The 17156-nt window shown below is 53.7% G+C and overlaps 1 protein-coding gene and 1 long non-coding RNA gene across 2 annotated transcripts in view; both read right to left on the bottom strand.

Annotated features, from left to right (window-relative positions):
• Nucleotides 1–17156, bottom strand: part of LOC142047248 (uncharacterized) — a 498878-nt gene that overhangs the window by 75648 nt on the left and 406074 nt on the right. The window lies entirely within an intron of this gene.
• The window catches only part of LOC116828964 (very long-chain specific acyl-CoA dehydrogenase, mitochondrial-like), a 45435-nt gene continuing 42474 nt past the window's right edge, over nucleotides 14196–17156 (bottom strand). The window contains exon 20 of the mRNA XM_032787525.2: nucleotides 14196–14890. Coding sequence (XP_032643416.1) covers nucleotides 14753–14890 — 138 coding nt within the window. The 3' untranslated portion in view covers nucleotides 14196–14752. The remainder of the gene's footprint in view (nucleotides 14891–17156) is intronic.

Raw genomic sequence — 17156 nt, 5'->3', positions numbered from 1 at the left:
CATAGGGGCTCATCCCTCTCTGGGGCGACTGGGAGCCAGGCCGCCTCACTACACAGCTCTAGAAACAGCCAGTTTTAAAAGGGTCGGTTTAAATGTCGCTCTCACCAGTGGAGCTGCTCTCAGCCCAGCTGCAGACTGGAGATCAGGGGCTAGCGTGTGATCTCAGTTACGCCAGAGAAGGCCAGAGCAGTTGCTCTGGATTTATGCTGGAATAAGTGGCTGCTGATGTGCTGAGACCATTGCCCGTCATGTTGACCAATAATTGTATCACCGTTTCCTTGTGCACCTCGTCTGTCTCCATCTATTGTCTCATGTCCTAGACCAGGGGTGGGCAAACTACAGCCTGCAGGCCAGATCCGGCCCGTCAGGGCTTTGTATCTGGCCCATGGGGTTACCACCCATAAGAATGGCCATACTGGGTCAGACCATCCCTGGGGCCCCTGGCGGTGGGGGACAGAGGGCTCCAAGTGCTGCCCTCACCTGCAGGCACCGCCCCCTGCAGCTCCCATTGGCCAGAAATGGGGAACCGCAGCCAATGGGAGCTTCAGGGTAGGTACCCACAGGCAAGGGCAGCGCCTGGAGCCCTCTCCCTCTCCCTCCCCCCTCCCCAGAGGCCACAGGGACATGGTGCCAGCTGCTTCCAGGAGTGGCGTGAGGCCAGGGCGGGCAGGCAGGGACCCTGTCTTAGCCCCGCTGCGCACCACTGCCACCCGGAGCCGCTCCAGGTAAGTGGCACCGACCTAGAGCCAGTACCCGAAGCTCCACCTGTAGTCTGCACCCTAACCCCCTGTTGCACCCCAACCTCCTTCCCTGAGCCCCGTCACACCCCGCACTCCTCCTGCACCCCAATCCCTTGCCCTGATCCCCCTCCCAAACTTTACACCCCAACCCTCGCCCTGATCCCCTGCCATACCCTGCACCTCTCCTGCACCCCAACCCGTTCTGATCCCCCTCCTGCACTCCACACCCACTGCTGCACACCAACCCCCTACACTGAGCCCCTGCCGCACCCCGCACCCCAACCCCTGCCCTGATCCCCCTCCCGCACTCCACAGCCCTCCTGCACACCAACCCCCTGCACTGAGCCCCCGCCGCACCCGACCCTCCTGCACACCAAACCCCTGCACCTGAGCCCCTCACGCACCCCACTACCCACTCCTGCACCCAACCCCTCCCTGAATCCCCTCCCCAGCCCCACAGCACCCTCCGCACACCAACCCCCTGCACGGCCCCCCCGGCCCCGACCCCTCCTGCACCCCCAACCACCACTGCCTCCCCTCGCCTCCACACCCACTCCTGCACCCAACCCTGCCCGATCCCCCTCCCGCACCCACACCCACCATCCTGCACACCCAACCCCCTTGCCCTTGACCGTCGTCCACCCACACACCCGCACCTCCTCTTGCACCCAACGACCTGTCCTGATCCCTCGCTACGTCCTACACCACCCTGCACACCACACCCCTGCACTGAGCCCACGCCGCACCCCGCACCCTCCTGCCACCACCAACCTGTCCTGATGCCCCTCCTGCACTCCACACCCACTTCCTGCACCACAACCCCTGCCACTGGAGCCCCCCGCACCCCACCCTCCTGCACACCAACCCCGTCCTGATCCCCCTCCGCCACTCCACACCCACTCCTGCACACACCCCCCTGCATTGATCCGCCGCCGCACCCGCACCCACTCCTGCCACCCACCCTGTCCTGATCCCCTCCTGCACTCCACACCCACTCTGCACACCACCCCCTGCACTGAGCCCCGCCCACCGCACCCTCCTGCATCCCAACCCCTGTCCTGATCCCCCTCTCACACTCCACACCCACTCCTGCACACCACCCCCCTGCACTGATCCGCCGCGAACCCCGCACCCCTCCTGCACCCCCAACCCTGTCCTGCATCCCTCCTGCACTCCACATCCCTACTCCGCACAGCCACCCCGCACTGAGCCGCCGCCGACCCCGCACGCCTGTGCACCTAAACCCCTGCCCGTCCTCCCTCCGCACTCCACACCCACTCCTGCAAACCAACCCCCTGCACGAGCACCGACCGACCACCTGCACCCCTGCTCTGCACTCAACCCCTGCCCCTGGCTCCCCTCCCGCACTCCACACCACACCTCTTGCACACCCAACCCTCATGCCCTGAGCCCCTCCACACCACTCCCCTTCCACCAATCCTCCAGTCACCTAACCCGCCCCAGTCTATATCATTGCCACTGCGTGCAATTCCTCAATCAGATCGTGGCCGTTGGGCCAAAAGTGCCCCACCCGTCATCAAGTAATAGAAGGTTAATTTTTCTTTTACCTGAAGTGTGACAGGGGAATCAAGCACCTGACCATAAGACCAATCAGAGAACTGGATTTTTTTTTAAATCTGAAGGGAAAGGAAACTCGGGGTCTTTTTTTCCTGGCTATGATTGAAAGCTTCTGCTAACTCCAATCTTCTTTTCTAATATCTACTATCAAGTGTGAGTACAAAGGAACAAGCAATAGGCTGTTATGTGCTTTGGTTGTATTTACATGGGTGAATTGCTGGACGGTTTAAATTGGCTATTTTTGAATCAACTGTTATTCCTAATCTTATAAGCAAGCCTGTATATGACATCTTAATGTAGTGGGTTATTATTTTCTGCTTTTCTTTCTTTTTATATAAGTTTCTTTTTAAACCTGGTTGAGGGTTTGGTTTTTTCTGTTAAGCTACAGGAAAGGGGGTGGAAATCTCTTATGTTAGCTTACTAGGTTGAATGCATCGCCTTAGGGACGAGGTTAATGGGCCTCTTTGTTTTGTATTCAAGAGTTAAGTACTGTATCACCAGGCTCACCCAGGGAGGGAAGCTGGGATCAATAACGAGGAGACAAGGGGAGGAACTTGTTTTTCCGTTTAGATAGGAGACCCAGGGTTGGTCTTGGGGGTCCCCAGGGATGAGTTTGGGCTTTTAGGTACCAGGCACTACGGAACCTGGTTGGCAGCGAGATCAGAGCCAAGTCGGTATTGAGCTGGGGAGGTTCATGTTAGCCCCCAAATTTTGGATGCTAAGGTCAGATTGTGGACAGAGGCTTATCACATGTGAGCACAGTGTGGGAAATAAGAATCCAGAAGCCCAGTATATATTATCTTTTCCCTGCTTGGATTAGCAGTGAGAAGGTTGGTTTTAAAAGTACCAGATAGATTTTTTTTTCTGCCTGCTTTTGGCAGTTTGCATTTTAACACAGTCATTAAGAGAACCATTATGTCTTTTTTAAACAATAGCTCCCTTTGAGAGTATCCAGCCAGCTACATCCACAGGTAAATACAGGGCTTTGTTTGGTTAATTGAATATAAGAGAGGCAAGGAAACAAACAGTTGCTACAGATTTCAAGAGACAAGCAAGCAAATTCAGACAACAAACACCAAGGCTACTCCAACACAAGAAACAGGAACATGACGTCAAGGACGAACAAACAAATCCTGAGCACAAACGAAAACATGGAGAAAAACTTCAGGACCTAGAAATAATACAAAAGGAGATGGAGCTGAAAGAAAGGAGGACAAATCAAATGGCAGCACAACAAAAGAGATCAAGAAGCAAACAGGCTGATCACCGAAAGAAACAATAAGAAGAAGAATGCAGCCCACAGAATACAGATAGAACACTCCAAGAGAGGCCCCAAGCAGGCCTGGAATTAAACAGCCTAAGCTCCGACCACCAGCCAATACCTACCCTCCGGTACCAATTGTTGTTCCACCGCACAGGAAATTCCCAATACAAGGCAGGTGATGACACGGAGATTTTCTAGAAAATTTTGAAAGGGCTGTTTTGGGTAGATCCCTACAGACCAGTACATGCTAGAGCTGAGGTCCACCTCAGTGGACTCTGGCAACTGGCGGCAAATGCAAGAACAAATGGACGATTTAAAAGTTTCAAGCCCAGTCAGATCCAGAATGGGATAACCCCGGATCACCCGTATCGGCGGTTCAGAAACACAAAGTGGAACAGATGGGTCAATTTCCCGACCACCTACTACGTTGGGAGCATTGTGACGTCTGGATATCAGGACCCGGTTCAAACTTTGAAAGAACTGACCACCATCATGAACACATGGAGCAGTTCCTCTGATGGCGATACCTGACGGACATAACATCTACTCTAGACGGAAAACCAAACATACGAGGCGGAGATGGAGCAAATGGTATGAGTGCAGAAGCAAAAGCTACTGTAAAAGGGGAGTATGAAACACCCAGGACCACACCGACAATAAACCCTACAACGAGGGCACCCAAAACCCACTTACAACCAAGGAAGCCAGACCACCCTACCTCCTTCACCTCAAGTCTTCAGTAACTTACTTCAACTCAGTGACCGTTATCTGGAACGATGCTAAAGTTAGAATGAATGGACACATCAAGCCACGCCCATAAGGCCAACTGGCCCAACAAACGCCCACCGAGTTGCAAGTATCTACACGCCCCACACAACAAACCCAAGACCAGAATCCCCTCTCAATGCCCCTTGGCGACGGAAAAATTGAGAGTGGCCGAAAGAATGTACGGTGAAGACACGGGCACAATCAGTATATCCACAATCTCTTCATGCGATCCCAAAATCATCAACCCAGGGCCAAATGTGACCATTTCCCCTTCATTGCACAAGTCCGGTGGTCTGCCTAAGCTGAACTGCGTCCAGTATACAGGCTGATCAGAATAGTGGACCTTTGCCTTTATGACAATTATTCATCCCATGCTACTTGGGGACAGACTGGCCAACCAAGTAATCATCCAAAAGTGGGAATGGTTACACGCAGCCAAACCAGGCGAGCTTCCAGACCCATTCCTGTTCCTGAGCCGTCTACAGAGAACCTGTCTGTGTTACCAAAGACCCAGACCGAGGTAGTGGACCCGGAACCCATGCCAATGGCTGAACCAGCCACAGCACCTCCAGTCCCAGGCCTGGAACTGGAACAACAATCAACACCAGCACCAGCACTAGCAAGTGCAACCACACCTTCAACCCCAACGCCGGAAGGGACCAACGAGCCTGAACTGGCAGCAGCAACAGACAACCATACCAAAGAGGCTCAGCCAGAGCCTGAAATACCACCAGAGGCACCAGCGGACAGCGGTACACCAGCTACAGAAACAACCCCATCACCTACATCACTTCCAGAGGGACCAAGCCCAAGTCCCCAGTCTGAGGAAGAACTGGTGTCCCCAGCTTCAAGGGAACAGTTCCAGACTGAGCAGGAAGCAGACGACAGCCTTCAGTTCATGTTAAGCCCCCAAAATTTTGGATGCTAAGGTCCAGATTTGAGACAGAGGCTTTATCACACCCTGAACTAGGATTTCACTGAAGACAAGTGTTTTTGACATGTTTGAAGATGCTTCACATAGGAGTAATGAAGTTCTCAGCCTTTGTGCAGCACATACGAAGGAAAGTGAAGAGGTGTGAAGTTCAGAACAGAGCTGAGTCAGGCACACGTTGAAATGCAGAGTCTGTTGCCAGCTTTCTGACCCATCCTCTCACGTCAGCCAATCGAATGGATTATCCCTGCTCTAAAATGGTATCACAAAGCTAGGGAGCACTGGTGTGAAATTTAAATGTAATTTAAAATTTTTTGGGTGGGGGGTAAATAATTTTATCCCTGTGAAGTCTGATAAAACAAGGCCATGTAGTTCTGGGTGAGAGGTAAGGTCCTTTCATGGATTGAGAACTGTTTAAAAGACAGGGAACAAAGGGTAGGAATTAATGGTAAATTCTCAGAATGGAGAGGGGTAACTAGTGGTGTTCCCCAAGAGTGAGTCCTAGGACCAATCCTATTCAATTTATTCATAAATGATCTGGAGAAAGAGGTAAATAGTGAGGTGGCAAAGTTTGCAGATGATACTAAACTGCTCAAGAAGATAGTTAAGACAACAGCAGATTGTGAAGAACTTCAAAAAGATCTCACAAACTAAGAGATTGGCAACAAAAATGGCAAATGAAATTTAATGTGGATAAATGTAAAGTAATGCACATTGAAAAAAATATAACCCCAACTATACATACATATATGATGGGGGCTAATTTAGCTACAAACGAGTCGGGAAAAAGATCTTTGGAGTCACTGTGGATTAGTTCTCTGAAGATGTCCACGCAGTGTGCAGCGGCAGTCAAAAAGCAAACAGATGTTAGGATCATTAAAAAAGGGATAGAGAATAAGGCGGTAGAATATATTATTTGTTTCTTATATAAATCCATGGTAGCCTACATCTGAATATTGTGTACAGATGTGGTTCTCCTTATCTTCGAAAAAGATATACTGGCATTAGAAAAGGTTCAAGAAGGGCAACTAAAATGTTATGGGTTTGGAACGGTCCCGTAATGGATGGAGAGATTAAAGAAGGCTAGGACTTTTCAGCTTGGAAAAAAGGAGACTAAGGGGGGACTATTGATAGAGGTCTATAAAATCATGAGTGATGTGGAGAAGTGAATAAGGAAAAGTTATGCTTACTTGTTCCCATATTAGTAAGAACTAGGGGCCACCAATGAAATTAATGGCAGCAGGTTTAAAACAAATAAAAGAAGAAGTTCTTGTCACCACAGTGCAACAGTCAACTAATGTGGAACTCCTTACCTGAAGGACGGTTCGTGATGGGTGGGACTATAACACAGAGGTTTCAAAAATAGAGAACTAGGTTACAATTCATGGAGGTTAAGCTCCATAAATTGCTGTTTACTTTAACATTATCATAGAGAGGGTGTGAGGTAGGTGTCCTTACGCCCAGGGCTGGTGCGCAAACGTAATATTGTGAGTGCCCTAGCGAAACGTTCCACTTTGCGGCCCCCCATCCACTCCCTACCAACTTCCCACCCCGTGACTTGCCCCCACAGAACCTCAACCCACCTCCGTCTCTTGTCCCCTCCACGACCGGACCTCACAGTGCCCTAATCACTGCTCTCCAGGACCCGCCACCCACTATCTAACCTTCTTCTCCTGTGTCCCTGACTGCCCCCTCTCCTGCAGAAATCTGCCCCACCACACTATCTGTTCTCCGTCTAGTAGGATCTCTCATACCCTTACCTCATCCCTGACTTCGCCTGACCCCTATCCAACAGCACCCGTCGCTCCAACAGCAGGAAAATTTTAGTTTCTGTCATTTGCCCCAGGACTTCCCACACCCATCCAACCACTCCCCTGTCGCTTGATGCCCCCCCGAAACCACTGACCACATCTAACACCCCCACTCCCTGGTCCTTGGACTGCCCCAACCCCTCTCCACACCCCTGCCCCAGACAGTCCCCCCCGTGTTTGCATTTCAAAGGTGAAATGCCCATGGAGCTGCTTCTCTCAGCCTGGCCCCCCGAACCCCTGACCAATCTAACCCTCCCGTTTCCTGTCTGCCTGCCCCTGTCCCCAACCCCTCTCCATACCCCTTCCCCTGACATCCCCCCCAGAACCACCAACCCATCCAACCCCCCTGCTCTCTGTCCCTTGACTGCCCCCTTCAGAGACCCTGTCAGGGTTCCTTCCCCACTCTGAACTCTGGAGTACTGATGTGGGAACCACATGAAAGACTCCTTAAGCTTATTCTTACCAGCTTAGGTTAAAACTTCCTCAAGGCACAGATTTCTTTCTTGCCTTGGGATCGCTGCCATCACCAAGTGATTTAACCAACAGTCAGGGAAAGGACCAACTGGAGTCCTATTCCCCCAAAATATTTCCCCAAGCCTTCACCCCCTTTCCTGGGGAAGGTTTGAGCATATATCCTCATCAACTGGTTACAAAGGGACTACAGACCCAACCCCCTGGGTCTTAGACCAATGGAAAAATCAGTCAGATTCTTAAAGAAAAGGATTTTATTTAAAGAGAAGAAGGTAAAAGAATCACCTCTGTAAATGTAGGCTGGTAGTTAACCTTACAGAGAAGCAGAAGATTCAGAGAGCACAGAGGAACCCCCTCTAGCCTTAGTTTCAAAGTTATAACAAAACATGGATAAACCTCCCTCTAGCAAAGGGAAAATTCACAAGTTGAGAAAACAAAGAAACTAACACACCTTGCCTGGCTGTTACTTACAAGTTTGAAATATGAGAGACTTGTTCAGAAAGATCTGGAGAACATGGACTGATGTCCTCTCCCTCTTAGTCCCAAGAGCAAACAGGCACAGAAAAAAACCTCAAAAGCCTCTCCCCCCACTCCACAGATCTGAAAGTATCTTTTGTCCCCATTAGTTCCTTTGGTCAGGTGCCAACCAGGTTACTTGAGCGTCTTAGCCCCTGACAGGTAAGGAGGAATTAGGCTACCCCTATGGTTGTGGCAGACCCACTGCCCCTTCTCCAACCCCCCTGGCACGCTACCGCAAACATGCTGCTGGCCGCACTGCCCCGTGGATCTCACAGCCTGGCCCCCGCCGTGCTGGGCTGCAGGAGAGGGGAGAAGGAGGAGGGGAGGGGATAAGCTCTAGAACTGCCGGAGATCCCTGATGCGAGGCAATCTGGGCTGTGGGGGGCGTGGCTGCTCCCTGCTAATGGCCCCACCGCCTTTGCAGGGCTGCTGCCCCCCTGCATGTGCCACGCCATGCTGGCTCCTCCATGGCTGGGGCTCATCGCTGCTGCAAGTGCGATGCTCTGGCTTTCGGTGCCTTCAGAAAGTGGCTCCTCCCTGCCAAGCCGGGCAGCTGTGCCAGCCGCCTGGGAAGCCCCGGTGCAGCAGGGGCCTCTCGGTGCCCCAGGCAGAGCACCGCTTTTTGGCGCCCCCCAAATCTTGGCGCCCTAGGCAACCACCTAGTTTGCCTAGTGGTTACACCAGCCCTGCCTCAGCCTCTGTTTGTCAGAGAGTGGAGATGGATGGCAGGAGAGAGATCACTTGATCATTGCCTGTTAGGTTCACTCCCTCTGGGGCACCTGGCATTGGCCACTGTCGGGAGACAGGATACAGGGCTGGATGGACCTTTGGTCTGATCCAGTAGGGCGGTTTTTATGTGAGATGGGCTTCTGGGCTTGGATTTTAAATTGCAAGGACTTCAGGGCAGCAAACTTTGTAAATCATTGGACACACTTATAGTGCTATAGGAATGATGCAGCATCATTGAAAAAGGTGCGGTATTTCTTGGAGTGCAACTGCCTGCAGCTTCCAGTCTTGTAGCGCTGGTTGTCAAATGTGTCTAATCAGCAGACTCCTCTTTTCACTTTTCCCTCCCTCTGCAAAAGGCTTGCTGAGAATGCCTCGTTTTGGAGAACTTAAGTGTTTGGTTCCTCTTCTTTGTGTGTGCGTGTGTGTTTTTGTCTGTGTTTGTGCGCATTTGGGTTGAATTGCTCCCTTGGACAGTACCTCCTGCTCCCGAAGTGACAGCTCTGCAAAGTAGTGGCTCAGAGAAGCCATGTGAAGGCTCCTGATCCATCCTCCCTATCCTCTAAAGCCCCCCACCTGCTGCCATCTCAGGTACCACCGCAACAGCACCGCGGTGCCACCGTTCCCTACACAGATCTCCTTTAAGCTCTGTCCCATCCATCCCAACATTTTTTGGCAAAACTGGGCATTCGTCCCATTAACTTTTGCCAACGGATAATCAGCTGGCAAGAGCAAACAGTTCAAATGCCCAGTTTTGTCAAAAAAGTGGGGTGCGACCCCTAGCGGGGTGCATAGGAATGTGTGGGTTCAGTGGGAGAGCGGTAACGCCAGCCCTGAGCAGAAGGGAGGGAGAGCTCAGGAGAGCAGGCTGGGCCTGGCCAGCTCCACTGGACAGGTGGCTTCAGGCTGGCCCCATGCAGGGGGCCTTGGGCCAGCCCCACATGGTGTCTCGTTTTCCCTTTGAGAAAATATGGTCACCTCACTGCTTGTTAAAGCTCTTTTTAAAACTCCCTGCCCCACAGGCCAGCATCTTCACAGCAATGCACCTGGAGGAGGGAGATGTTCCTACAGCTCTCCATCTTCTTCCAGGCCTGGCACTACATTACCCCACTCAGTATCGTGTTGGGTCATTCTGTGAACTGCGCGATTAATCGTGATTCATTTTTTGAATCACTTGGCAGCCCTAAAATAAATCTCTAGATATTAGATACTAAAGGACTGGCAACAGCATGATTATTGGGTAAGATCTGCATTATATATTGACCTGGGTATGGGACTGATCTTGAGATTAGAAGAACCATCTAATGAAACTGATTTTAAATAGCCACTCATCATTATGTCTAGTGTCTGGGTTGTGGCAAGGGCTGGGATTCCTAAGGATACCGTATGCCTGACTTCTAGTCAGCCAGTGTGGTGAGGCAGAAGTTTACTTTTGCCACAGGTTTGGTATAGCTTGTGGAAGAAAAACCACCACTTTTGGGTGCATTCGCCCTATTTCTCAGCACTTTGTCCTGAAGCTGGCATCCTCAGCGTGACCCACTGAGGCACAATGACAACTGGTGACTGGGGGACTGGGGAGCACAGCACAGTCTGCTGGCAGATGGCCACTCATCCACAGCCTAGGGAAAACCCTGTCATGCCCTGGTCTGCATGCACTGTGCCTGCACACACATGCACAGGATAATCAGCCACCCCTCATGCTAATCCTGGCCAGTTCTGCCTTATTCCTGCCTGCAGCCACCAGATTGCCCTTCCCACACAAAGGGAGCAAACCCCTAGTTCTGTCACGGCAGTTGCCTGCACATCATAGTGCTGTGCAGCAGAAACCAGCACGCAGGCTGCAGCCCACCTCACGGCACGGCACCTGTGCTCTGCAGAGAAGCCAGCAGGGAGGTCACCTCCCCCACCCCACCCCCATACCCGGCTGGGCCCGGTCTATGGCAGTGCCTGGCAACGGGCAGCTGTTTAATTCCCCAGGGTGCTGCATGCTGCCTCCGCCCTGTGATACCACGTGGGTCATGCAACAAGGGCTGTGGCACCTTCCCCCATGCAATGGCTCGGTCTGCTGGCCACACACCCAGGCCACCATGGCAATCGTGTTCCCCACATCTAGAGCTGGGCACCAAAATGAAACCAGCCTGAGCTCCAGAGAAGCAGGGTCCCTGCAGCACCCACTGGCTCCATAGGGCTCAGGGTGCTCAGCATTTGGCAATCAACATGATGCCCGACTGTGGCATCTCACTCCGCAGCATTGGCCTCCTCGTGTGCTCACAACCATGGTAACCACACCCCTGTGCCGGGGACCTGCTTTGCCCTGGGCCCCTTGGGTTATGAGCCTCGTTTAAACATACACAGGTGCCTGCCAGAGCTTAGCACTGGGAGAGCCAGAAGCTTCAGCAGCAGCCTTGTCTGTGACCCAGCATGGCCCTCATGACCAGCATCTAGTGCAGGAGACAGGAACTGAGCCAGAGGCCAGAACCCAGGTTGGAGTTGAAGGCAGAAATCAGGGAAGTGCCAGGACTGGGTTACCTGGTCTGAGTCAAGGCTCGGGACAGGCAAGCACAGAACCTCTTCCAGCTGCAGTACACACCGTGAGCAGCTCCTGAACTGCTCCTGCTTCAGAGCCATCTGCTGCCTTCTCCAACCAACCGGCTGAAGCCAATCAGGCAGCCTGCTCCAGCCAGCTGCACTTGTTAGGTGGCCAGAGCCTGACACTCTGCTGGGCTCTGGCCAGTGCTGTCCTGCACTGCTCTGTCTGCCATTTGCCTGCATGCTGGGACATGCTGCGCCGGCTTTGTGACCCTGACACTAGCATGAACATACCTGGGACCGGTGAGCCCTGGCCGAGCGCCAGGCATTCCTGGGATCAGTCAGTCATATGCAATGGAGCTCCTGCCTGTGATGTCCTCTGTTGGCAGCTCATGAATGCTGTGCTGTGTGCTCAGTGTGGGGCATCCGCTCTCACCTGTGCTGTTCAACGCTCTGCTCCATGGGCTTGCTGCTCTCTGTGCCAGCCACCACCTGTCCCGGAGACCACTGCCAGCTCACTCTCTGATCACAATCCTGCCACGCTGGAGCCTGCCCCCAGCAGTGTGCCGTATGCCCCTGCCGGTGCCATTCCCTCCAGAACTGCACTGCCCATGCCCACATCCTGTGTCCAGACAGCAGGTGATGCCCTGTCAGGACCCCGTCAGTCAGAGTCGCTTGTGATGGATTCCTTGGGGCTGCCACTCTCCCTTTATTCCCTTCCTCCATCTAGTCAGTCACATACCCCCAGGGTCACCACTGACCGCTCCGGGAGGCAGCACTTCGCAGCCCCAGGGCCAGAGTGACAGTGAAGTTGCTGCTCCAGATTGCTGCCGTCTGCTCGTGCTACGGGGTCTCCTCTGGCTGGTATTGATATTTCAGCCTGGCCTCTCAGTGGCTGAGCCTCCTGCCACTTGCCCCCCCACAGCGCCCAGGTGTTAAGCTCACCCCCCTGGCCTCACCCCCTTCTGCCCCACAGGGCTCTCCTCCTGAGCTGCCCATCCTGCTCAACGCATGAGCGGGGGCTGATCTTTCAGAGGTGCTGAGTCTGTTTCACAGATGCTGCTCTTATTTGTCATCCTGGGGGCTCTGCCCTTCGAAAATCTGGCCTGAGGGCAGGATCATGAGACTGATTTACTTCCCCCATGTATCCTGTGCTGCTTCCCATAGTATGGGGCACACCGTCTGGTATGCCTTTCCATGGGCACGCAACCCCCATCAGGTTGATCCACCTCCCCACATGTGGCAAAGAAATCTACAGGAGATACAGTGGGGAGTAGGGGAGACGCCGATTGTGGGAGTACGTTGCCCTCGCTGCAGGGCCAACTGCTCTTTTGTTAAAGCAGACTTCTGCTCCACTCTGCTAGAACAGCAACTGCTTTCCAAGTGGTATTTGGGCCATGCATGCTCCTGCCTCCAGGGTGCTACCTGCACATGGACAAGGATTTTGCTGCAAGCTGAATAATTTGTGGCATTCCACAAAAACCCTTTTTGTTTAGCAGCAGCACCTAAGCCTGCCCCATTTCCAGCAAACACTGATGTGTGACTTTGCCTGTGGCATCTATAACTCCCGCTGCACCAGCCTCTGAATCACACAGCACTCAAACAGCTCAGCTGCGCAGGAGACAAAGGGAAGTGCTGCATTCCAGGGATCTGGATTTGATGGGCTCCTTTAGGGAGCAGGGGAGGTTGCAGCCCTGGCTGAGCACGCATGTAAATCTGCTGAATCATACACGCTCGTTTGTTTCATGTGGAGGAGACAAAGGCGGAGGAATGTCCAAATGGACACTTGAGCTCAGAGCTTGACACGTGGGACACTGGGACCTGATTAGGAAACAGGTTTGTGTTTTTGGTTCACTGGATCTGGAGTGTCAGTTTGCTGAGCTTTCAGCACCTCCCTTTCCAGCTTCACACCGGCAGGGTGATACCCAGTGGTGGTGTAGCCATGTCACTCCCAGGATATGGGGGAGGGAATATCTTTAATTGGACCAACATCTGTTGGAGAGAGAGGCAAGCTTTCGAGCCATACAGAGCTAAGGAAGATAAAAGACATACCTCACCCACCCTGTCTCTCAAATGGTCATATTCACGAAGTATTTTAATTAATATCTGACCTAAATCAGCTCTGCTGAATTCGGTCACCAGGGCCCCAGCTATTCCTGGCACCTGGGGCTGGGTGCACAGCTCACGTCAGCCAAAGAGGACAAAGCCCTCAACATGCATCAGAAGCAGGGCTTGTCCCAGTCATCATGGAAATGCAGCAGCCTCTTAGCAGTTCTCAATGTTCCCACAGCTGATACCATGCAGTCTTCTGTGAGCAAAGCCCGGTGCACATGCCCCAAGTGACGTGTGCCTCACAGAGTCACTGGGCTGCGCCCCCAGGGCCTGCAGGCTGATGGCTGCAGGAATGTGCCACCAGACGCTGGAGAACATGGGCTCCCAGAATACCAGCCCTTTTGTTTCCAGCTCCCCTGGCAGCCCCGGGGCCCACATCCACCACACGTGACCTAAGCTAGCCCTGCCAAGTTCTGCTTGCCTGGACTTTCCCCTTGCATCAGCCCACAAGCAGGCAAAATCTAATCTCTGCATGAGCTGCAGGTGGCTGGTAGCGTTTCCCCAAGAGACAGCCATAGAGACTGGCCCCGAGGGCCAGCATGCCCGTGCAATCCTACACTGCAGACAGCCGGGGCTGGAGAAGGCACCAGCCTGGACTCAGAGATGTGGGCTGAGTCAGCCCCTTAGTGAGATCCCAGCCTACCAAACCAGAGCTCACCTCACATGGCATGTAAAGACAGTGAGAAGCTCACAGTCCCCTGTGCCAGGGTCAGTAAAACCCTCGGCCAACGGTCACGAACCCCCAGGCTCACCCAACAGCAGGACTTGGTGATGGACGAGGCAGGAGAGCGGGGAGATGGCCAGGAGTCTGTGCACTGACTTAGCCAGGATCCTCTCTTCCTCCCCCAGAGAACCAGGGACACAATGGGGGGCGCTAGCAGCCATGGCTCAGAGCACCTTGGGGTGACCTTCTGTCTCCCCCAGCAAAGGCCTCAATGAGACCCCCCAGAGCAGGCTAGAAGGGTGCAGGCAAGAGGCAGTTAACACCTGGTCTCAGCTGGAACCCATGTGGCCCAAATTAATCTCCTTGACCAGGACGGAGGAGCAGGGGGGAGCTGGTATCTATGCAGGCTGCCCCAACAACCCACAGGGGAGGGGGCTTTATGTCCACGTGCTCAGGGTTCTCAGAGAGCGGGACAGACGCATGGCCCCTTGCTGCAGTCCGCATGCAGTGACGCTGTGACACAGTATTGGTTTTCTCACAGCCAGGGCTAGACAGAAGCAAACAGCGTGTAATGTAATATTTTTCTATATAATAGGATGTGTAGCTGTTGCTTATTGTCAACCAAAGCACCATTTCTGTTCAGAAGCCCAGAGGGTGGGTGGCTAGGATCCCTTGGTTCTGTACAACAGCATTAGATATTAGCTTCATGTTAGCAAAGGACTGATTCCACGTAGAAGATTTCACTGCTCGGAGATTCTCTCTCACTCGCTCAAATGCCTGCGTTGGACAAAGAAACACACAGTCACTTCCTTGTATTAAACCACTTCCTGTAACTCTTGAGTAATCAGACCTAGGAAGTGATTTTATATGCAGTGGGCCAAGCTTTCAGTACTGGCTCCATGCAGCGGCGGCTCCAAGCGCGTGCCTGGGGTGGCAAGCTGCCGGGGGGCGCCCTGCCAGTCCCTACGAGGGCGGCAGTCAGGCAGCCTTCGGCGGTGCGCCTGCAAGAGGTCCGCCAGTCCCACGGATTCGGTGGCAATTCAGCGGCAGGTACATAAAATCTTCGAGACTGGGGACCTCCCTCAGGCAAGCCACCAAAGGCGGCCTGCCTGCAATGCATGGGGCAGCAAAAAAGCTAAAGCGGCCCCTGGCTCCATGTACATACAACAAGCAGACACTATCATTGTGCAGCCGCACGTGTATTCGATCAGAAATCCCCTTGATGCTCTGATACCAGAGATCAGCTGTGATGCAGTAGGGACTGTGTGTGGGGGATGGGAGAGTAGGGGATGACTTTAGGTGAGGGACAGGACCTGAGCCTGTAACCTGAGCCAGGTGGGGGGAAGGGTGTCAGCACCTTTGCCCGGGAAGCCGGACAAAGGAAGGGGCCGGCTGGAGGGAGTTAGTTCAGTTTTCGGTTTTGGGTTGGGTGGTTGGAATTCAGGGAATCCCAACCTGGGAACTAAGCTTCCTGAACCCCCAGAAGGACTCGACTGAGGGGTCCTGCTTGTGCCTACAAGCTCTGCTGTAGGCTGCGTTCCTATTGTCCAATACACTTTCTGTTTTACTGGCTAGCTGAGAGCCACTGTGGGTCCCAGGAAGAGGGGGGCAGAGCTGGACTCCCCCATACTCCGTGACAACTGATGGCAGCGGTGGGATCTACTGCACCCCATGGACGGCGCTTCCTGCAGTTAGTGACTGGGGAGCAGTAAAACGAAGGGGCAATTTCAGAGGTGATTAACCCCTGGGAATGTGTGACCAGAGAGAAGGACTTTGCAATAACAGGGTCCCCTGGGGGATTGCAGTGAGCGGTCCCAGGGGCGGAAGAGTCCGCAGCTCGACCCTGGCAGAGAGGTGGTGACCTCAACAAGGGCTCGTGCACTAGGGGTCCCCCTGGAGACCATGGGGAGCAGCGAGCACCCCGGCCTGTGAGTGGCCAGCAGGAAGATGTACGCCAAGCAGCTTAAGAGTGACCTGGTGGAGCTGTGCAAGCAGAGGGGGCTGCGCAGAGGGAGGCTCACCAAAGACCAGCTGATTGCCCATCTGGAGGAGGTAGATCGCTTGAATGAACTGATCCCTGTCTCTGAGGGAGGGAGGCTGGCAGATGCAGCGCAGGCACCAGTGTCTGTCCCAGCTGGGAGTGGTCAGCCAGCGGCTGAGGACTTCCCGAGACCCCCATTCCTAGGCCTAGGGGAAGGGCAGGGAGGAGCCCAGCGACTACCGAGGGCATCGTGACCCCCCTGGCCAGCAGGGGTTCCTCCTGGTGATGCTTAGCATCCGTGGAGCGGAAGCGGCTGGAATGGGAGAGAGAGCTAAAACTGAGAGAGCTGGAGGATCATGAGAGACAGAGAGAACATGAGGAGAGACAAAGACAGCGGGAACTGGAGGAGAAAGAGAGACAGAGAGAACATGACCGGGAGGAGAAAGAGCGACAACGTCATCATGAGCTGGAACTGGCGAGGCTGAGGGGCAGCGGGCCCCCAGCTGCGGTGAGTGAGGGGGGGCCAGGACTATGCGGAGCTTTGATAAGTGCATCCTGGCCCAGCGTAAGGAGGGGGATGACTTCCTGAATGCCTTTGAGACGGCCTGCAAGCTGCACCAGGTAGCTCCAGCAGACAGGCTCTGGGTTCTCACCCCCTTACTGGACCCCAAGGTCGTGGCATTGTACTGCCAGCTGGGAAAGGAAGAGAAAGGGAACTACGAACTATTCAAACAGGCCCTGCTGCACGAGTTTGCGCTGACTCCTGAGATGTACCGGGAGAGGTTCCAGAGTCAGGATAAAACCCCTGAGGTCTCATATCTGCAACTAGCCATCCGCATGGAGGGATACGCCAGCAAGTGGGCAGATGGGGCCCAAGATGAAGGGGGATGTGGTTAAACTGCTGGTACTGGAGCAACTGCATGAGCGGTGCCCACCTGACCTGAGGCTGTGGTTGAGGGACCAAAAGCCAGAGAACACGCGACCCGCAGGGCAGCTGGCTGATGAGTTTGTGAAGTGCCAGTTGGGGGGTGGCAGGGAGGAGTCTCAAAGGAACAGGCCTGC

Source organism: Chelonoidis abingdonii, chromosome 8 (genome assembly GCF_003597395.2).
Source record: "Chelonoidis abingdonii isolate Lonesome George chromosome 8, CheloAbing_2.0, whole genome shotgun sequence".
NCBI classification, from domain to species: Eukaryota; Metazoa; Chordata; order Testudines; family Testudinidae; genus Chelonoidis; species Chelonoidis abingdonii.
This window is presented reverse-complemented; position numbering and strand designations above follow the sequence as displayed.